The following is a 23,608-nucleotide window of genomic DNA, read 5'->3' as shown; positions in this document are numbered from 1 at the left end:
TTAATTAACCTTAGGGCATGTGCACTCACCAGAGAGACAAAGAGAGAGAGAAAGCACCCTTGTGTCATGGTCACACACTGCAATCCCTTCTTTCCGTCTCTCTCCACTTTCAGGATTTGGGGCATGCATGCAAACATGCTGCTGTTTTTCTCAAACTGCTGGGTCCACCACTTGAACCATATGGTTGGCTATGTGGGATCCAACCACTTTAAGCACTGGGCCACGGACTGGCCTTCAGTTGTGTTTTGGTAATCTACTTTCTTTAAGGAAAATCTTGGTGGGCCAGCCCATGGCCTGATGTTTAAGGTGGCTGAATCCCACGAAACTGACTCTCTAGTTTGAGTCCTAGACTTGGCAGCAAGGACATGCCAGGGCATGTGTGCATGTGTGCCCACAATCTTGGCAGAAGGGAGAAGTGGGAGAGAAGGGATTGTAGTATGGCCATATCCCACTGAAAGTTGCTCTTTTTGCTTTCTCTCTCTCTTTCACTGATTAGCACAAAGACCCTCTAGCAGAATTAAAAAACAAAAAACTAATCATTTTTAGCAGATATTTGTTCGTTTTCTTTAGTAAATGAAATGAAATATTTTAGTTTTATTTTGAAAGTGATGTTTCTGAAAAGAAAGGAACTGTATTATTGTTTATTTTGTTGTGGGTTGAAGCATTTAGAGTAGCAGATTATATTATTGCTCAATGCCAAAACATAGAAAATGACTTTATTATGGGTTGGTGTCTCAATTGTGAAAAGGTAATGTTTTCACTGAAGTCTAATAATCTTTTAACTAGTCAGACTAAGACCTTATGCTGACCTTTATCTTTTGTAAGTCACACTTTACATATAATGGTTTAAAAGAAATTTAAATTCAGTGGGCTCTGAGTTCAGAATTATGCATAACAAGTGAGTTGAATGAGGCTGGTTCCTTGAGAGCCTCGCACCTGGAAGGGCCAACTTTACTCTAAAGCCCAAACCTGTCTTTGTTAGGCTGTTTTTAATGATAACTGGTGAGGGGCCAGCAGTTAGCGTAATGACTTTTTCATTGAACTCCCATGTAGTTGACCGCTGTTCAAGTCCCAGACCCAGTGGCTTAAACTCATGCCGGGCATGTGTGCATGCCTGCCCAAGATCCCAAGAGGAGAATGGAGGAGAAGGGACTGTGGCATGGCCGTCCCACCTGGGGGGTGATTTCTCGCTTTCTGTCTCTCTGTCTCTCTCTGTCTTTCTGGCTAGTGCACGTACCCTATAGCAAAAACCTCTAAAAAAAGGATAACTGGTGAGCTTTGCTAAGGGAAGAGGAGAGATGGTATAGATCACCCAAAGCCATACCAGCTATCTCCTACATTTGGGGGTTTCCTCTGGCATGTTTATCTTCTGACTAGTGCTTCTCCTAGGCTAAATATAGAGTTTGCTGTCTGAACCCTCCAGCTAATGTGTCAGGGGTGTGCTAATGGCAAACAGCAATGTGCAATCCTCAAAAGAGAAAGATGCTCCTGGGAATGAGACTTTGAGAAGGGTGGATATCACACTGTGGGCTGCCCATGACAAACCAGTATCAGCGCCCCTCTAGGTTATTTTCAGTAAATTTTCTGCAGTTTTGGCATAGCATTGCAAACAATTGGTATATTGCTGGGTCCAATGCAGCCAAAATGTAGAACCACGGAAACACAAGCAAGATAAAGCACACAAGACAAGCAATAATCTCTAGCAGGGAGACAAAGGGCTTGTAGTCTCAGAGGAGTGGGACCAGTCTGACCAATTCTCCATGTATTTATTGAGGAAGAGGGTGCCAGAGGGATACTAAGTTTTTGTTTGTTTGTTTGTTTGTTTTTAAAGAATTATGGACCAGCAGTTGGTATAATGGCTATGTTGCTGGACTCCCATGTAGTCAACCGAGGTTTGAGTCCAAGACCCAGTGGCTTAAACTCACACCGGGCACATGTGCATGCGGGCCCAAGATCTTGAGAGAATGGAGGAGAAGGGATTGTGGCGTGGCCATCCCCCCTGGGCAGTGATTTCTCATTTTCCCTCTCACTGTCTCTTTCCTTCCCTGTGAGCACACATGCCCTATGACAAAAACCTTAAAGAAAGAAGAGAAAAGATAAGAAAAGAAGAGATGACCAGAGAGGGACAGAGTGAGTGTGAGAGAGAGAAGTAATGTGAAAAAGCAAGCCACCAGGTCCAGCAGTCGAACCACGGTTGGCCATGTGGGAGTCCAGTGCTCTTAACCACCACACCACCTACTGGCCCCAGCATTTGCTAAAGTTTTTACAGTTGTTGAAATAGCAGTAGGACTATGAGACATGCTTAGAGAAAATGCCGAACTCCTGATCTAGCCTGTGTGGTCACATATTCCTGTTTTCAGGACAGAGCGAGCACAGTGTTCTGTGTATACTGTTGCAGAGTGGTTGGACCTTTGAGATAGATGGGTAATGTGTACATTACTTAATGTAAAAAAATAAAAATCTCAATTTTGTCACATTTTTGTCAGTGACAAAACATTGGCCTTATATTTTTATATGTATTTTTTTCATAGGTTTCATGACTGAATTGCTTGACAGGAAAGCAAATAATCCACCTCCAGACCCTGTATTACATGTTTTAAAGCTAAGGAATGTCACAGAGGGGACAGAGGGGTTCCCTTATTGTGGGGAATGAAGGGAGCCTTACCATGTTTTCTTAAATAAAGACTCCTCATTGTATAAAATGAGATTAGTCCTTTCAGAAAGCATAAAAATTACTGATGGGAATTACGACTGAGACTATGTTTTGGATGAATGGAGGCCAAATGCTCATTTCAATGGATGATTACTATTCTAAATATTTTTATATTAGCTAGTTTCAACTCAGGAAACAGATTAGACCCTTAATGGCTTAGGCAACCAGGAAATGAGTGATATATTTATAGATTCTACTACTGAGTTTGAAAGAAAATTTAGTGCCTTTTAAAAATTATGACTGCAATAGACTCTATGTATAATGCATTTTAGAAAAATGCTTTGTAAAATGCTCTTTCTGGGACCAGCAGATGGCATAATGGTTACCTTGCTGAACTTTCATGTTGTTGACCATGGTTCAAGTCCCAGACCAAGCAGCTTAAAATTCATGCCAGGCCCATGTGCATGCATGCCCAAAATCCCAAGAGGAAAGTGGAGAAGAAGGGATTGTAATGTGGCCATCCCCTTGAGGGGTGATTTCTCACTTTCTGTCTGTCTGTCTCTCTCTCTGGTGAGCATATGCACCCTATAGCAAAAAAATCTCTCTTTCTAAAATAAAAGGCTCTTTCTTGGGGTCAACAGGTGGCATAGTGGTTAAGGTGCTGGACTCCCACATGGCCCAACCACAGTTTAAGTCCTGGACCCAGCAACTTGAAAATCACATAGGATATGTGTACATACATGCCCAAAATCCCAAAAGGAGAATGGAGGAAAAGGGATTACCACATGGCCATCTGCCCCCCTTTTTTCCAGGTATTTTCTTACTTTCCCTCTCTTGTCTCTGTCTGTCTGTCTCTGGTGAGTACATACATCCCATGGCCAAAAATAATTAAATAAATAAATAATGCTTCTGGGGCTGGCAGATAGCATGGTGCTTAAGGGCACTGGACTCCCATGTGGCTGACCATGGTGACTTGCTTTCTTGCTTTCTCTCGCTTTCTCTTCCCTCCCCCTTCCTCCCCCCCAAGTCAAATTAAAATAAATCAATAAAATTAAATAAAATAATTCTTAAAATAAATGAGTGAATAAATAAATAATTCTCCTTCTTGGGGTCAACAAGTGGCATGGTGGTTAAGGTGTTGGACTCCCACATGGCCGACTGAGGTTCAAGTCCTGTGTCAGCTGGCTTAAAAATAATGTTGGGTCCCTATGTGTGAAATTTAAGGGAATTGTTGCTGGTGGAAACCTGTAAAAGCAAGTGATGGGGCCAACAGGTGGTATAATGGTTAAGGAACGGGCCTCATACATGGCCATCTTTGTGGTTCAAGTTCCAAACCCAGTAGATTGAAAATGACACAGGGCACAGGTGCATGCATGCCCATAATCCCAAGAGGAGAATAGAGGAGAAGGGATTGTGACTTGGCCATCCTCCTTAGAAGGGGATTTCTTTTCTTTCTTTTTTTTTTTTTTTTTTTTTTTTTTTTGAGAGGGTTTTGTTATAGGGCACGTGCGCTTCCCAGAAAGACAGAGGGACAGAAAGCGAGGAATCACCCCCCAGGGGGGATGGCCATGCCACAATCTCTTCTCCATTCTCCTCTCGGCATCTTGGGCACACACACACACACACACACACACACACACACACGCACGCACCCGGCGTGAGTTTAAGCCACTGGATCCGGGACTCAAATCATAGTCTACTACGTGGGAGTCCAGCAACATAGCCAGCAAGGTGGTCCCAGGAAGGTGATTTTTCTTACTTTCCTTCTAGCTCTCTCTGTTTCTCTGATTAACACACACTCCCTGTGGGGGAAAAAAAAAAAAAAACACTAAAAAATAAGTAAAATAAAATAAAATAAATGCTTCCTCCTTTCCTAGTCCAAACCTTTTTTTGTGCATAGTTTCCTGTGATACTCTCAACAAAGAGAATAAATGACCTAAAATCATATGTTAAAGGGGAGCTTGATTTTATATTCAGCATAGGAGTCAAATTACCATGGAGACCTAGCTATGGTAGTACACTGTTTGATGCTGCTGCTTGGCAAGCTGAGGCCACATGGGAGGTCCAGATTCTATTTCCAGCATCCTAAAATGCCAGACAAGGTAGCCTGCACATTCAGCTACTCGGGAGACTGAGGCCAGAGCATTGTGAGTTAACAGCCAGGTGGACAATATAGCAAGCAGGAAGATCACAACATAGTGACATCATATATATAAAAAAATAAAATTTACTATACACCTCAGTCATATGTTCTGGTAACAGAAACCAGTTTATATCTGGCCTTGTTTTGGAGATCTGTTGCAAATATGAACGAGAACATGGACATGGCCACTCCAGTGGCCCCACTCAGGCATAGACCTTCAGTCTAAACAGCACGGAGGAAGAATATTCCCCACACAGCCTTGAGAGTTTAGCTATGCTCTATGGAAGACTAGGAATAGCTATATCCTTTACATAAGCCAAAGGCAAGACAGGCTTTCAGCTTCCTTTAGGACTCATAATTATAAGTCTAATAGGCTGCTTCCCATCTTCATTTCACCATCAAACAGCTCTGTGACTGTGGTCCTTCGCCATAGCAGTTGAAATAGAGGGCCCCAGAGGACCTGTCAAGCTCTTACAGCATATGAATCTAAATTCTACCTTCTATTTCATAGAATTCTGTAGACATTCTACTTCTGTGAGCCTCGTTTTGTGTACCTGTAAAACAAAGACACAGGCTTTTGAGAAAGAGGGACTTGTTTAAAAGCAAGGAGATTTTTTAAAAGAAAGGCTCAAATCAAAGACATTTTAGAATGGACTGAGATTAAAAGGTATGTGTTTGGTTTGTTTTAGTGGGGAATGTGAGATTAATGTATTTATTTTTATTATGTACTGCGATTCTATTTTATTCCTATAGCCCATTGACAGAAATCTGGGTATCCTGAGTTTCTCATCTGATACCACATTTGGCTCTGTACTGGGAAACTCAGCAACCATGCACTCTCTTGAATTTCACTGAAGTATCACTTGGAAAAGCAAAGTTTTGTCACTTTATCTTGTAGTATTTGGAGTTTTAAAAATTACTTATTTTACTTACTATTTTTATTACTTAATTTGCTACAGGGCTTGTGTGCTTACCAGAGGAAGACAGAGAGAAAGAGGAAAAGTGAGAAAACAAGCCACCAGGTCTGAGACTCAAACCACAGTCAGCCATGTTGGAGTCCAATGCCTTAACCGCCATGCCACCCACTGGCCCTCTCAGCATTTAAGTCTGTTTTTAACGATACAGTGTTCATGCTGGCCCCAGTGCAGAGCATTTTTAAATGCACAGGACTGCTTATCACAATAAAGACTCATCTATCCCCAAATGCTAATAGTGCCAGATCTGAGAAACTCTTCTATATGTGACTCTACACTCAACATTTGAGTTATACAATTTGAAATATTGATCTTCTCATATTTAATTCTGATAGGTTGTAAAAATAAAATAAAGGTTATTGAAATCTTGTAGCTCAGCCATGCATATCATTATAAATGACTTGCTGACTCCTGGCCTTTTACCTAGACAATTAGATCTTCACAACAGATTCTTGAAACTGGTCTCAGACATGGATATTACAGTGGGGAAATGAAAAGAGAAAGCACACAAAAGGTTCTGCTATTTGGTATCAAATGTCTTTTCTGAACAGGTTTAAAGATCAAGTAATTCATAAATAACAATTCTTATATAGCACTGTGCTTCAAAGTAGAGTCATAGATTATTAAACGAGTAGACTTGACCAATCATTTAAACCAATACTGTCCTTTTAAAATTAAGTAAAAAGGGGCCAGCAGGTAGTGTGGTAGTTAGGGCACTGGGACTCCCACATGGCATGGTTCAAGTCCTAGACCTAGTGACTTACTTTCCCATTTACTCTCTTTTTTTTTTTTTTCTCTCTCCCTGTCTCTGTCTCTCTTTCTCTGATGAACTGAAAAAAAAATAAGTAGTTCTTAAAAATAATAGCTTGCTACTTTAAATGAATAAAGAAAGAAAGAAGCCGTTTAGGTAAGCTCACATGGTATATTGGTTGTAGAAGTAATACAGCACATGATTACGTGGTTATCCAGACACAAGGCACTTTGTTTTTCATGACAATATTCATCACAAATATAGGCTCTTTCTATGGGCTCATTTATTAAGGCTGGCCCTTTACTAGTTTCTATATCCAGGTTTGCTCAATATGGACTTAAAGATAACTTGAGAAGGAATTGATTTAGTTAAAGATAACTTGAGAAGGAATTGATTTAGTTCATTGGGAGATTGGTAATTGTACACTAGCACCATTTACACAACTTGAAATACAATATTAAAAAATGAAAGGCGAGGGCAGCAGGTGGCATGGTGGTTAAGGATCTGGACTCCCACATGATTGACCGTGGTTCGAGTCCCAGACCTGGTGGCTTGAAAATCATGCTGGGGGTGGGGAAGATAGCAGGTGGTGTGGTGATTAAGGCATTGGACACTTCCATATGACCAACCATGTTTCAAGTCCTGGACCTGATGGCTTGCTTTCTTACTTTCCCTCTCTCTCTCTTTCTGTGTCTTTTTCTGGTCAAATTAAAATAAATGAATGAGGGGCCAGTAGGTGAAGTAGTGGCTAATGGCGCTGGACTTCCACATGGAAGACAATGGATCGAGTCCTGGACCTGGTGGCTTGCATTCTCACTTTCTCTCTCTCTCACTCTGTCTCTCTCTAGTCAAATTTATACAAATAAATAAATAATTCTTTTAAAAAATGAATGACTAAATAAAATTAAATTTAAGAAAGGAAAGAAAATCATGCTGGCCATGTGTGCATGCATGCCCAAAATCCTGAGGGGAGAATAAAGGAAAGGGGATGATTTCTCACTTTTCCTCTCATTTCTCTGTCTCTGATGAACACACACACATCCTATGGCAAAAACAAAACAAAATGAAGAAGTAGAGAGGTGAAGTGGAGAATGTTTCCTTGAATGCTCAAAATTATAAAACTGTATAATCCGGGCCAGCAGGTGGTGTGGTGATTAAGGGCACTGGACTCCCATGTGACCAACCATGGTTCAAGTCCTGGACCTGTAGACTTGCTTTCTCATTCTTTCTCTCTCTCTTGCTCTCACTCTCTTTTTCTTTTTGTCTCTCTCTGGAAATAGTAAAATAATAATAATAGGGACCAGCAGTTGGCGTAATGGCTATGTCACTAGACTCCCACATAGTTGACTGCAATTCAAGTCCCGGACCCATGGCTTAAACTCACACTGGGCACGTGTGTGTGCGTGCCCAAGATGTCGAGAGGAGAATGGAGGAGAAGGGATTGTGGAATGGCCATCTCCCCTGGGGGTGATTTCTCACTTTCTGTCTCTCTGTCTCTCCTTGTCTTTCTGGCAAGTGCACGTACCCTATAGCAAAAACCTCTCCAAAAATAATAATAATAAAGTTAAATAATTCTAAAAAAATCCTGTACATTGTTTGTGTCACTTTTTCCTTCATAACAGTTAAAAATCTGCAGTAATTTTCCCTTCAGCTGTTTGCCTATTTCCCCTTCAGTGAGTTTCCACTGTAATATCCAGTAGATTAAACAACACTCCTCTGTACTCATAGAGTTGATATAATAAGATCTGTACAAAGATTTGTCATTCCACAATGCTTACATTAAAGAACAAATTTTTTAGGGGTCAAGTAGTTTCTTTTTTCTCCCAGCTTTATGAGTTATAATTGACAAATAAAAATTGTGTATCTTTAAGGTGTACATGATTATCTGATATATGTATATATTGTGAAATGTTTATCACAGTCAAGCTAATTAATGTATTCAACACCTCATATAGTTTGCCTGGTTTTTTTTTTTTTGAGTTTATTTTTTCATGATTGCACGTGTACACACATGAGAGAAAGAGTGAATCACCCTCAACAGGATCTCATTATGCACCATCCCTTTTCCCTACCCTTCCAGCTTCTTGGCATCTTGGTCACATGCACACGCACACAGTATATCTTCAAGCTAACTTGCAGATCTGAATCCGCAGTTGGCCACATGATTTCTACACTGCAGTTTAGTTTGTGCTATGAACTGCGCCGCGAGCTGGTCCTCGTTACCCTTTTTGTGTAGTGTGTATGTTTGTAGTGAGAACACTTAAGATCTCTCAGCAGATTTTAAAATCCACTACAGTATTAACTATAGTTATTATGCTACACATTAGATCTCAAAACTTAATTATCTTATAACTGAAAGTTTGTGCCCTTTGACCAAAATTTCCCCACATATCCCCTCAGTGACAGCCATCGTTCTTCTCTCTGCTTCTGTGAGTTTTGTGACTTTAGATTCCACATGTACATAAGGTCATGTAGTATTTGTCCTTCTGTGTCTGGCTTATTCACTTAGTATAATGTATTCCAGGTTCATCCATGTTGTCATAGTAGCAGGATTTGCTTCTTCTTAAGACTGAATAACATTCTGTTGTAGAGGCCAGCCAATGGTGTAATGATTATGTCGCTGAACTCTAATATGAACAGCCACAATTTGAGTCCCAGACCCAGTGGTTTGAAATTCATGCCAGAAGGAGGAGATGGAGGAGAAGAAATTGTGGTGGACTCCCACATGGGCAACCACAGTTCGAGTCCCGGACCTGGCAGCTTGCTTTCTCTCTCTTTTTCTCTCTTCCCCTCTCTGATCAAAGATAGAAATATATACAGACAGACAGATAAATGAAGTTAAATAAAATAATTCCTTTTAAAAAAATGTCTATGTTGAAATCCTAGGAGGTGGGGCCTTTGGAAGGGTGGTGAGGTACATGGTAGAACTCTCCTGAATAGAATCAGTGCTCTTATAAAAGGGACCCCAAAGAGATTTCTTCTCCTATCATGAGAACATAGCAATAACAGAAGCAGATCCTCACCAGATACCTATGAACCTAAGAAAGAAGGCAGAGGCAAAATAAATAAAGCAAGAGAGTTTATTTAACCAAGGTTAGAGTAATTGCCACAAAATCCAAGTTGCCTCAAATAATATGTGAGAGCAGGATGATTTAAAAGCAAAACTTGTGAATGGAAGGGGAGAATAGTAGGAGTTTTGCACAGTTGTGGTTGGCTAAATTGTATGATAAGGGAAGCAGAGTGACCTCACGGTCACCCGGAGGCCTGTTGCTTAATCTCAAGCGAAGTGTGGCGACAGTGAGTCTGGAAGGTAAAGGAGGAACGTATCTGGGCAATAAGAGTGTTCATAAAACAAGAACATGTGATGAGTCTTGGTAGCATCCTGAGTTATTTCAGGTATATATTCCTAAGCAAGCTACAAGATGTATATATGTTTTATTTTCTTATAGCACTGACTTGGCTAGACTGGGATCTCCTGTTTTAAGAGAAAAACTGGTCTATTTGGGAGACCTAGCAGCTTTCTTACAGTGTCAGTTTGATGATGTGATATTTTAGCATGAGTGACTCCATTTCAGTTTGGTCTGTGGGGGTCTCTAACAAAAGTTTAGTCTACAACAACGGCCTCTTATAAAGGTCATTTAACACACCAAATCTGCCACCACCTGGGTCTTGGACTTCCCAGCCTCTTTAACGTGAGAAATACATTTCCATTGTTTGTAAGTCACCCAGTCGAGACGATCTTCTGGTAGCAGTCTAAGTGATTAATACAGTCACACAACCAGTGAACATCAGAGCCCAGTATCAAACCAGTTTCTCATCTTTGCTGGAGCCTGTGTGTTAACCATTGCACTACACTTCTTTCTTCCAATGGCAAAAATGGAGACTGAAAAGGCAGAAGCCATTTTTTTTTTCTTTTTTGGAGAGGTTTTTTGCTATAGGGCGCGTGTGCTCGCCAGTCAGACAGAGAGAGACAGAGAGATAGAAAGTGAGAAATCACCCCTAGGAGGGGATGGCCATGCCGCAATCCCTGCTCCTCCATTCTCCTCTCAGGATCTTGGGCACCCATGCACATGTGCCCGGTGTGAGTTTTAAGCCACCGGGTCCGGGACATGAACCGCAGTCCACTACGTGGGAGTCCAGCGACATAGCCATTATGCTAACTGCTGGTCCCAAGGCAGAAACCTTTTTGTCTTCAATAACTGCCCTTGGTCTACATGCCAGATTTGTTTTCTACTTTTTTTTTTTTTTGAGAGATTTGCCCTGTAGGGCGCGTGCGCTCGCCAGACAGACAGAGAGAGACATAGAGACAGAAAGCGAGAAATCACCCCCCAGTGGGGATTGTCACGCCGCAATCCCTTCTCCTCCATTCTCCTCTCAGGATCTTGGGCATGCACGCACATGCGCCCGGCGTGAGTTTTAAGCCACCGGGTCCGGGACACAAACCGCGGTCGACTACGTGGGAGTCCAGCGATATAGCCATTACGCTAACTGCTGGTTCCCTACATGCCAGATTTGTTGACCTGATACTTAGGACCTGCTAATTCGAATCTGCCTTCGAAGCCATCTCTCGCCTGCTGTGTCCAACATATATTCACTACTGTGGCCAGGCTAATTTCATTTTCTCTCTTTTTTAAAATAATAATAATTTAAAAAATTGGGGCCTGCAGATGGCATTGTGGTTGAAGGCGCTGGATTTTCACATAGCTGACTACAGTTTGAGTCCTGGACCTGGTGGCTTGCTTTCTTGTTTTCCCTTTCTCTCTCTCTCTTTCTGATCAAATTAAAATAATAATAAAAACAACAACAAAATCAAATTAAATAAATAATTTTTAATTAAAGGATTTTTTTTTTTTTTTTTTTTTTTACTTTCTGTAGTTATTTTAATTTGACCAGAGAGGAACAGAGAGAGAGAGAGGGAGAGAGAGAGAGAAAGAGGAAATGAGAAAGCAAGCTGCCAGGTCTGGGACATGAACTGCAGTTGGTCATGTGGGAGTCCAGTGTCCTTAACCCCCATGCCACCTGCCGGCCCCAATAATTCTTTAAAAATAAATAAATAAAAATTATTTCATTTTGCCTATAACTATCTGTCTATAGAGGACTTTATCTGTCCCAGTCCTGCATCATTTATGGTCCTTTGTCACTATGGTTATTGCTTGGCATCATCTGTTTTATTTTCTTAAGCTGTGTTTCTCAAACTTCAGTGTTTGAGGAGCAATAGTGACCATGACGCAGCTGATTCTGATGTGTGTTCACTTACTTTCCTTATCATCCTTTAGTGGTGAAGGGCATGCATCCTTATCATCCTTTAGTGGTGAGGGAGCTAGACACACCTATTTTTGAATCTTATCAGCTTTATTTCTAGCTGTGAGATTGAGTCAAATCACTAAACTTCACCACACTTTGGTCACCTCATGTATGAAATGAGGATAATGCTAGTACCTAGCTAAGATTAAATGAGATTTTATGTCTAAGACATGAGAGTACTTATACTTACTAAAGATTAGCTGCTATTCATATCATAAAATTTGTAGTTAATATTCTTTACTATCATAACTAGATCATATGTATTTACTATAGTACAAATTCTGTAATTCTCCTTCATGCATATTATAAGCATTTAATAACTTTTAAAAATTAAGATATAATTCATATATCAATTTTATTGAATTTAAATGTGCAGAATTTTAGCCACATCCAGTGCTACAAGCTCCCTGTATGATATAGCCTAGTGTGAGGACCCAAGAGAGCACTGAAAAGGAAGGTACCCAGGCTGGGAGAAGAACTTGAGACAAATGAGCACTTGAGTGAATTCTGTTGCTATTCCCCAAACCTACCTTCTTACCCTGTAAAAAATGAACAATAATGCATCAGGTGGAATGGTTTGATTTGTTAGTAAAAATTTTAAATGTATCATTGAGGTCAGGTTCCTCAGCCTAGTAGTTAAGGGAGTTGCAGTCCACATACCTGGCCCTGTTTCTAGCCCCAGCCCAGGCAGCTTCAGAAACATCAGGCAAGTGTGTGCACATGCCCAAAAATCCCAGCAGGAGAGATAAAGGAGAAAAGATTACAGAGTGACTACAGCTCATCTGGGGATGTTGCCACCCACTGCCCAGCCCCCATCTCCCTGTGTGTCTCTGGTGAGTGTGCACACCCTTTTGCAATAAAAAAAAATTATTATTATTATTTTTCATTCGAGTGTTTCAGACATGAAGGTACAGTTATTGTTATAGAATTCATTTGTATCCTAGGCTCAAAGTGAGTCCAGGTGAGGCACCCTAATGTTTTAGGTAAGGCTGAACCTGTCTTTACCCTGGAGTGAGGGCAAGTCTCCCTGTACAGTTAGCACTGCAGCCATGTTTGATCAGGTAAAATTCAATGCAAATGTATTGCTGTGTACTTTAGGGTTACAAATGACGTAAAAAGCTGAATTGTGAGAGTTGCAGCTATTTTTTCATACTCTAGAATCTACTTCACCCTAATTCTTTGTAGTGAGATACAAATGAGCCAGCAAGATATCCAGTATACCTGTTAAGCAAGTATTTATATCCCACTGGTTTTTCTTTTCTTGGTTTAACACTGGGGATTTTTTCCCCCAAGAATCTATGTTTTCTTAGGTTTTGAGTTTACTTAGTAATAGCTAGGAAAGATAGGAAAGATAATGAGCTGAATAGCTAGGATTCAACACAAGAAGAATGTTTTTTTTTTAATTTACCTTTGCATAATTTTAAGGAAAACTAAGGTTTGCTTATTTATCTTACACTTGTCTGTTTCCATTGTAAAAAATCTCAGTAGGTATTGCTAGACTATTTTGAAATCTAAAATATTCTGAAAACTTTCTTCTATTGATACTTCAATAGTTTCTCAATCATATCTTTTGTTCCCACTGAGAGTATTTGGGTTTTATATTGTAAGTATAGATAGAATCCTACTTAGAATATTAGTTTTTGGGATGGCAGGTGGCACCATGGTTAAGGGTGCTGGATTCCCACGTGGCCAACCACGACTTGAGTCCCGGACCCTGCAGCTTGATTTCTCACTTTCTCTGTCTCTCTCTGGTCAAATTAAAATAATAATAATAATAAATAAAAAGTTAAATAAAATATTATCTATAATAATATTAGTTAATAATAATATTACTAAGAAAGTACTCAAAGGATTTTATCTTGCAGTTTTTTATTTGTACAAACAGAGAAAGTTAACATGGAGTCCTGTATACTTCATGAATTTTTACATTGCATTACTTGGATGTTAATGAATGATAAGGTGAGGGTCACTTGGGAGGAGCAGCAGAGTTTCTGCAGAGCACTTCCTTTTCATGTGGGGGACATAGGAGACCTTCCTACCCTGAGGCCGTATTTCTGCCACTGATGTTTTGTCCTGCTTTCCATCTGATCCTGATTTTATGGCTGTCGTGATGAGAATGTTCCACAAGTAGAACCTGAGACATGGGAGAAGAATCTTCCCAGTCAGTCACATGAGATGAGATAATTTTTAATAATATGGGAACATTTTTTAATGTATTTGCTGATTTGACTGGTGGATAACAAGACACCGCCCTCTGAACTATTTTGCTACACTTGGGGAGAACACAGAAATCGAAAAATGCCCATATTGTTTCAGGCTTTTCTTGTTTTGTTTGTTTTAACTTTCTGAAATTGACACGTGAGAAGAGGGAGTCCTATTTTTTTTTTATAGTCTTAGGAGGACGACTGTTCAGACCAAATCAGCTAGCAAACTCGGTGTAAAATCTTAAACAGCATTAGAAATCTAGGTGGAGGGGCCGGCAGGTGGTGTGGTGGTTGGGGCACTGGACTCCCACAAGGCTAAACATGGTTCCAGTCCTGGACCTGGTGGCTTGCTTTCTCACTTTCTTTCTCTCTTTCACCCTCTCGTTCTCTCTGGTGAGTGCACGTACCCTATAGGAAATTAACAATACAAATAATAAATACAATAAAAAATTGTTGGAGAAAATTATTAAAATTTGTTAAAACTTAAGATGCCAAAAACCTTTTGAAAATTGTTTTATGCCCAGTTGGGCCTCTGATGAGAAAAAGTATAAAGGGTAATGTAACTAATAAGAAGTATAACTACTGTCATTGAATCCTCCTTTTTAGCGTTGATACTAGAAAACCCAACAAAGTACACTGCATTTGTTGAAACATATTTTAACAACCCCAGGGGGAGCTTTCTTAATATCTGGGGTTAATGTTACCTTTTTGTTTATCATTCTGATGGAAATTAAAAAGGTATTCCCTCCTTCAAATCCCCCAATAAACCTATTTAGTAGAAGAAAACAGGACACATTGCTTTTGACTCTTTCAATACACAGGCGAAAACCACTGATCTGTTCCATTCCTCTCAGTTTACACGACCATGAAGAAATTGAAACTGAGGGAAGTTAAGTGACTTGCCCCGGGACAGGCAGCTAGCGAGTTCCTCATAGAACTGGGGACCCTGTATTTGGTTACCAGGAGTGCCTTGGTTTCAGCTCCCTGTTTGATACACAGTCCTCTGGTAAGTTCTAGCAGCAAATGGTGTCAGCACCAGAGGCCTGGATCTCAGGTAGTTCTCCACCCCTCTGCTTTTACTTATTTATTTTTAAGTGAAGTAGGTAACTGCAGAAACTCGCTGAAGATGGGTGAGTTTCACTGGGGGGAAGGAGGCAGGCAGGAGTAAGGAAGATGTCTTACAAGGGAGTAAAAGACTGTATGTAAACATGTCTAGAGCTCCTGAAATTTGAGATAGTATTGGTGTAGCTGTTACTTCTGAGACAGAAGAAAATGTCTTAGGGGAAGAGAAAAACATCAGCCCACTGACGACTTTTCTAAGATATCATCAGTTTTCAAACAGCTTGCTTCTCGCTGGGGCCACAAGTATACATTTATTTATATATGGGTTAAAAATGAAACAAATGTGAATTTTTCCTTCCCAGACTCTGAAAGTACATTTTAAGGAACATTTTAGGGGTGACCAAAAAATAAAGGTGGTAAATAAGATTTAGGGAGTTCTTGGTCAAGAAAATAAATATGTACTATGTCTATGATAAAAGACCTCTTGGATTGAGAAATGGAATATTAATCATTTTAGTCACTGTGACTATTTAGAACAATATCTTGAAGGTAGTAAATAAGAACCTTTAAAAATTTTTAAGAGCTATATGGGATTATTAAAGGACCTGAATTTGAAGTTGTAAGCTTCTATTTTTTCTACTTTTACAGCCTTCGCTTATGTTTCTAAAAATGTTTTTGACTTAAACCTGATGTCTTAAATGTTTTGTGAATTTAATATACAGCACCTCTAGGTGCTATTTGATGCTATTTTCTGTTTTTTCTTTTTTTCTCTTGCTTTATAAGTGTCTTCTTAACCTGGCCGATTACCTATTGTTACGCTGAAGGAGCCTTCCCAGGGCGCTGAGGCAACTGCTCAAATGCAATTCTAATTCCTGTTTGCCCCTGGGCGGTTGCCAGCAGGGAGTAAGGCATTATGGGAAGTGGTTTCTTTACCTTCCACAACAGGTGTCTTTGTCACTGCACCTTATTCGATATCCTTGTGTGGAAGCACTGAGTCACTGTAGCAGAGAAAAAATATGAAAGCAAGAGGAATTGCTTTCACCTCTAGAAAATGGTGCTGCAATATAAATCCGAAATCTCCTGGTGCTAGAGAATGCATGAAGAGATTCAGTGTCTTTTAAAGTACTTCTGAAAAGATAAAAAGGAATTGAAAAGGTACGAGCTCGAATGCCTTATAATGCCTTGTCTCCTGATTATCATTTAATTTTTATCTGCCTAGTCAGCATTAAGGTAGATGTGCTGGCCAAAAAAATTTTTTAATGAAAATAACGTTTAAAAGGAAAAACTACATTGTAGAGGGAAAAGAAAGCAATAAAATGCTTTCCTGGATCCAACAAAGATCAAACACAGCTTGAAGCTGTTTTAATCTTGAGGATTTATTTAAAATATTTGCATTTTTTTGTTTCAGTAAGCCTATTAGACATGTTTTGTTTCCTAGCACATAGGTATTTTCCTCCTTTCTGTGTGTGCACTTTTAACCTGGAATGCTGTAGAGGTCGCAAAACTCTCTTAATCATGTTTAGAAGTCATATTTAAATGGCACAGGGAACTCTTTAGGTAATCAGTTAATCTAGGTGAAGATACTTGAGGGCAACATGGGAAAAGAGAGACTAGAGATCTCATTCTGAGTTTTGCTTGTTTTCTGAAAAGCAAACAAATTTAGGCAACATAATCCCAGTATTGGTAGTGAGGACTAAATATTCCAACCAGTGGCTGTATTTCTTTTGATTTTAGACAGACATTGCCAAATTGATTTCTAGTTCTAACAAATAATATTTCTCATTGTAATTCCGTGTCACAATCTGTAAAAAGCAGGGGAAATATTAGTTTAATTAGGGATATTGGAAAACTAGCTTTATGAGATTTTTCTGCCCTCCCCTTTTTTATTTGCTTAATACTTTCTCCATGGAATTAGTATACACTATATTTCTTGGTAATTTAGACAACTTGTAGTGATAATTGTGGGCAGCTTTCAAACTTCTCATCTGGAGGCATGGAGGATTGTTTAGTTCCCAGTTATACTTTAAAAATCACTTCTGGTTGCTAAATCACCAACAGTTCATGTCTATTGGCTGATATGGGCAATTAGAAGATATCTCTTATCTAAAAAATAAAAGATGAAAAGAACTTTTAGCTATGGGAGAAAAACAATCAGTTTATAAATGAGACCCTTGTACTGCTTACTGAATAATAACAAAAAATTAAGTTTTGTTTAAAATACATGCTTTTTTAAGTGGGAGAAGGGGAAATGACTGTTAATTGATATTGCTGTCCTTGCTTCATTTTTATATTTTGGTACTTCTTTTTTAACAGAAATACTCAAAGGGGAAAAAGAATCTTTTTTTTTTTTTTAATATATACTTCAGGAGATCATTTTTAAGTGTGCCAAGAATTCTGAAATTCTGAGAAATTAAAATGATTGTCATCTGTTTCTAAGAAATATGAAAAAATAAGCTGTAATAGCATTAAGAAAAGCTACTTCTTCAGCAAGATTTTTTTATAAGCAAGAAAATTCTTTTTTTTTTTTAAAGAAAATTCTTAATAAATAATACTGAAGAAGATGAACTATTACAAAAACTTGAAATTACCAGGAACATAACAAAATGAGGTTTTGGTTTTGGTTTTTGGCTATAGAGTATTTCTAGTTAGGAAACGTTATTTCTTTTTTTGAAAGTTTAAAGAAGATTTTAAAAAACTGAATTTTCCAGCTGTTGTGTAAAGAGGTGTTTATAGTATGTACTTCCTGCATAGATAAGAGACCTCCTTTAGTTTTCTACTGGAGGTTGATTGCTAGACAAGCCTGTGATAGCAGCTGCCTTTTTTCCTCTTTTTTTTTTTTTTTTCTGGGTTTTTGATACTCCACCCCCTTGGACTCAGGTGGGTGTGTGCATTGGCACTGAGCTGCAGTGGGACTTTTCCTTGGATAGTCTGGTCTGGAGCCGGGGCAGCAGCTGCTGCTGTGGAAAAGGCGAGCTGGCAAGATGATGGAAGAGATCTCCATTATGGTAGCCTATGACGCCCATGTGTTCAGCCAGCTGCACGATGAAGACTTCCTCTCTAGTCTGGTGGCAGGCAGCAAGCCCAGGTCTCTGGTAGGTGGGCCTTGCACACTCGGGGGCTGTCATTTCTTTTCTAATGTGATGGTTATACTCCTGTAGCCAGTGAGGCATAGCTTCCTGGGAATTAAAATAGAAGTGTCACTGTTGAGTTTGTTATGGACTGCAGTGAGGTCTACTTACAATGATTTACTTACATAATTAAACACTGTTATAAGTCACTAGTCCATGAAAAGTGTTAGGCTAATGCTTTCGTATAATGTGAGGTTGAGAAGAATTTTTTTAGTGCTAAATAACAGGTTGTCTCGAGTGTTTGCCTTGTGTGTATGTGTATGATTATTAATTGAGGGCTGTCTGCATTTACACACATGTAAGTCAGTCTCTTTGAAGTGGAACATTTCCATCAGTGAGACATAACATCCGTGCTGAGAACTGAGCTATCTAAAGAATTTTGAGGGTCTTAAATTGTTACTAAGAACTATTATGAAAATGACTTCTAGTACATTTTTTTAAAAGAATTATTTTATCTAACTTTATTTATTCATTCATTTATCTATTTTAATTTGACCAGAGAGGGACAGAGTGAGAGCAAGAGGGAGGGAAAGTGAGAAAGCAAGCTGCCAGGTCCACAACTCAAACCATGTTCAGTCATGTGGGAGTCCAGTGCCCTTCACCACCACACCACCTGCCAGCCCCTCTAGTACAATATTCATTTTGATTTAATATTTAATTTCTTCTTTTTTTTTTACTGTTCTCTAAGGGTTTTAGTGTGCATGTCTTGGCATAATTAGAAAAACAAAGTTGTTGCAAGTATTTGTTGTTTCTTCTCTGTGTCACCATTATAATGACTATTGAGTTGAAGATACTAGTAATTAATGTTTTTTTTTTTTTTTTAATTCGCTACAGGATGTGTACACTCGAAGGAGAGAGAGAAAAAGTGAGAATGAACTCCCCCATGGGGATGGTGACACCGCAATTCCTTCTCCATTCTTCTCATTTTTGTGATACGCACACATGCACGTCTTTTCCCTTTTTTTTTCTTTCCTTTTTACTTTTTTTTTCCTTTTCCTCTCCTCTCCTCTCCTCTCCCCTCCTCTCCTCTCCCCTCCTCTCCCCTCCTCTCCTCTCCCCTCCTCTCCTCTTTCCTGTCTTGTCCTGTCTGTCCTATCCCGTCCTATTGCTATAAGGCACATAGATAAACCTCTGTTCCACCTGCTGGCCCCCATGCATGTGTTTTTGAAGCCACCAGGTCTGGACTTAAACTGCACAGTTGGCCATGTAAGATCCAGCAACCTTAACTACCATGCCACTGTCCAGTCCTATACCTTTTTTTTTTTTGAGATAGAGAGAAATTTTTGCTATAGGGTGCTCTTACTGGAGAGACAGAAAGACACAAAGTGATAAATCACCCCGTAGAGGGGACCAGATACACTGCAGCCCCTTCTCTTCATTCTCCTCTCAGGATTTTGGGCACTTACACACATGCACCTGTCTTGAGTTTCAAGCCGCCAGGTCCAGGACTTGAACCATGGTCAACTATGTGGTTACATCCAGTGACTTAACTATTACACCATTTACTGGTCCCAACCCTATACCTTTTAAACAAACTTTCTTAACTAGTTGTAGTAATTCATGTTTATTATGTTTAATGATGTTCATTATAAGAAACTGATTAAAAGAGTATACCATAGATTAAACGTTATTAGTTTGAAACCCAACTTCTATTTTAAAACACAATAAGCTTAAAAACGTAATATGGCGGGCCCAGCAGGTGGCATAATAGTTAAGGCTCAGGACTCCCATGTGGCCGACGACGGTTCTAATTCTGGACCTGCGCAGCTTGAAACTCAACTCCAAGCACATATGTGTGTATGCCCGAGATCTCAAGAAGAGAGTGGAGAGAGGATATTGCAGTGTGACCATCCCCCCGAGGAATGATTTCTCACTTTTTGTCTCTGTTTCTTCAGGTAGGTCACATGCCCTATAATCTCTTAACATAAAATAAAATAAAATAAAATAAAATAAAATAAAATAAAATACTATGACAGTTTCTTTAAATAATAAATTGTAATTTAAAAATAAATTATGTGCTGATCTGAACAAACTAAAAAATATCTGTAAGATAATCGGGCATATTTGGCCACTAATTAGGTATCTAATGATATTAAGAGAATCATTTGATTTTTTTGTGCAATAATGATTTTTAAAAATGTCTATTTAAACTTATTTATTATTTAATTTGCTGCAGATAATGTGAACACCAGACAGAGAGACAGAGAGAGAGAGAGAGAGAGGAGAGCAGGAAAAGGAAGCAAGCTGCCAGGTCCAGGACTCAAACCATGCTCAGCCATGTGGTAGTCCAGTGCCTCAACTACCATACTACCTGTTGGCCCTCTGCAGTAATGATGTTATAATTTTTTTTTTTTAGATAGTGATTTAAAGATATGTACTGAATAGTTGCAGACAAGATGTCTGCAAAGTTTTGAGATTGTCCATTAGAGGAATTGTGATATGGATGAAACTAGTTAACTGTGTTGATAATCGTTAAAACTGGGCACTTTAGAGGCCAGCAGATGGAACAGCAATTACGTTGCTGGACTCCCACATGACTAACTGAAGTTTGAGTCCTGGACTTGGTGGCTTGAAAATCACACCGGGCGCGTGTGCTTGTGTGCCCAAGATCCTGGGAGGAGAATGGAAGAGAAGGGATTGTGGCGTGGCCTTCCCCCCAGGGGTTGATTTGTCACTTTCCTTCTCACTGTCTCTGTCTTTTTTCTCCAGTCAGCGTACGCGCCCTACAACAAAAACCCCTTAAAAAAATAATAGGACCTGGGTGCCAAGTACTATAGTGATTCATTATACTTTCACCACTTTTGTAGATTTTTATTTTATTTTTATAAATTATTTAATTTTATTTATTATTACTATTATTTGACCAGAGAGAGACAGAAAGTGCGAAAGTGATCTGCCAGATCTGGGACTTGAACCATGTCAGCCATGTGGGAGTTCAGTACCTTAACCCCCACACCACACCCCTGTAGATGTTTTATGGATGCAGTCTAACTGTAACAGTTAACTAAAATAAATAAATAAATAAATAAAATCAAAACAAATATAAAGCCATAATATGCTTCTGGAAATGTCCATTCATAGAAAAACATCTGGCCTATTGCATGCTTTTCTTTCTTAATTTACACAGTTTTTCATAATTTATACATTATGCAAAGATGATTGCCAACCCCTGGTTATCCACAATGTATATACCGAGTAAAGATAAGATAGCTCATGCTTGTGGATAATCTTTAGATTTCATTTTAGCCATTAATTTCACAGTATTCACCATAAAAGCTTACCTAGGGAATTCAGAATTCTATTTTCTTTTTTTCTGATTGTCCTGTCAAGGTTATCTTAAGAGATCTCAGACTTAAGCTGAGTCTTTAAAAACTAATAGGAGTTTTACGGACGAAAGGGAGAAGAAACCAAAACAGAGTTGTGAAGTGGCAGAGTGTAGAGGACAAGTAGATCATTATGCCTTGATGTAGCCTCAACTCCGGAAGGGGGCTCCCCACTCCTAACCCTGACACTTATTTGATACAGAATTTGGTCACTGCTATGGAAAGCCTTGAAGGTATAATAGAGATACAAAATATCGTACTGTATACCAAACTTAATATGATGTTGAGGTGTTAAATCATACAACTTTCTTTTTTTTTTTTTTTTCTGTAGAGCATTTTACTATGAGGGCGCGTGCGCTCTCCAGAGAGACAGAGACAGAAAGCGAGAAATCACCCCCCAGGGGGGATGACCACACTGTAATCCCTTCTCCTCCATTCTCCTCTCAGGATCTTGGGCATGCATGTACGCAGATGCACCTGGCATGAGTTTAAGCCACCGGGTCTGGGACTAGAACTGCAGTCGACTACATGGGAATCCAGCGACATAGCCATTATGCCAACTGCTGGTCCGAATCATACAACTTTCTGAGTATATTTTGTTATCTTTGTCACATTTGAAATCTAAATAATCTTTTGAAGGTAATGTTTAGTTTTGCTTCATATGGAAAAATTCTAGTAAAATTGTCCTAAGATAAAATATCTATTATTTGCTTTTAATTTTACAGTGAGTTCCATATTGAATCTTCTAAAGTTTATTTATTTCATGAAATATATATATATATATATATAGAGAGAGAGAGAGAGAGAGAGACAACAGTCATAAATTTAGCTCACACTGATCTGCCCACTCATTGGTCTTTTAGCCAGCCAGGATTGTGGGCGTCTTGGTATCAGTATGTACAGGTTAACCCAGGAATTGAATCCTGATGTTCCATATGGCTTCCAGCCTGCAGAGCAGTACAGCTGGGCCCCATATTGAATTTTTTGCTTTATCTAAGATTAACCTTTTAAACCATATTAAAGAAATACTCAGATTTTCTGTGGCACAAAATAAATCACTTCTTAGTCTTGACTTTTTAACCATACTTTGAAGGAAATTATATTCTTGCTTACTTATATTTAGGGGAAAAAAATCCTCTTTAGGTTTTGGTACACTATTATGAAGGGTATTTAGAAGCTTTCTTAGTTCAGGATATATTAAATCTTTTTGGACTTAATTTCATAATGGAAGAAATTTTGATTTCTTTGAATAGTAAAAAAATCCCTTAAGTACAGTGGTTCTCAGATATGGATACTGAATCTCTTAAATTTTTTTTTTTTTTTTTGGAGAGTTTTTTGCAATAGGGTGTGTACGCTCACCAGAAAGACAGAGAGAGACAGAGAGACTGAAAGTGAGAAATCACCTCCCAGGGGGGATAGCCACACTGCAATCCCTTCTCCTCCATTCTCCTCTTGGAATCCTGGGCACGCATGCACATGTGCCTGGCGTGAGTTTTAAGCTGACAGGTCCGGGACTCAAACCGCAGTCGACTACATGGGAGTCCAGCGACATAACCATTACACTAACTGCTGGTCCCAATCTCTTAAAAGTTAAAAAAAATATATTTGACATAGGGACCCAATCTCTTAAAAATTAAAAAAATAATTATTTGACATAGGGACCAGCAGTTAGCGTAATGGCTGTGTTGCTGGACTCCCATGTAGTCGATCATAGTTCGAGTCCCAGGCCCGGCTGCTTAAACTCATGCTGGGCGTTGTGTGTGCGCGCGTGTGTCCAGGATCCCGGGAGGAGAATGGAGGAGAAGGGATTGCGGTGTGGCCATCCCCCTGGGGGGGAGATTTCTCCCTTTCTGTCTCTCTGTCTCTTTCTTTCTTGACCCTATAGCAAATACCTCTCCTCCCCAAAAAATTATTTAACATACATACATTTATTTATTTATTTATTTTAATTTGACCAGAGAGGGACAGAGTAAGAGAGAGAAAGTAAGAAAGTAAGCTGCCAGGTCCAGGACTCAAACCATGGTCAGTCATGTGAGAGTCCAGCACCCTTAACCACCACACCACCT

General features: G+C 39.3%; 1 protein-coding gene across 8 annotated transcripts in view; it reads left to right on the top strand.

Moving 5' to 3' along the window:
• The window catches only part of RABGAP1L (RAB GTPase activating protein 1 like), a 762,391-nt gene that overhangs the window by 625,311 nt on the left and 113,472 nt on the right, over nt 1–23,608 (top strand). Inside the window, exon 1 of one of the 8 annotated variants that reach the window (XM_027773766.1) lies at nt 5,327–5,463. The exons of 4 other annotated variants lie outside the window; for them this stretch is intronic. Coding sequence is in view for 2 of the 4 variants with exons in the window: in XM_027773768.1 (XP_027629569.1) it covers nt 18,073–18,183 (111 nt within the window). In the remaining 2 variants the exon portion in view is untranslated. Of the gene's footprint in view, nt 1–5,326; nt 5,464–14,944; nt 15,036–17,484; nt 18,184–23,608 lie in introns of those variants that run through there. 3 more of the 8 variants (XM_027773767.1, XM_027773768.1, XM_006153333.3) reach the window with 3 other exon arrangements.

This window comes from Tupaia chinensis, unplaced genomic scaffold (genome assembly GCF_000334495.1).
Source record: "Tupaia chinensis unplaced genomic scaffold, TupChi_1.0 Scaffold000369_1, whole genome shotgun sequence".
NCBI lineage: Eukaryota > Metazoa > Chordata > Mammalia > Scandentia > Tupaiidae > Tupaia > Tupaia belangeri.
The sequence above is the reverse complement of the archived record's forward strand: the minus strand, read 5'-3'. Positions and strand labels throughout refer to the sequence as shown.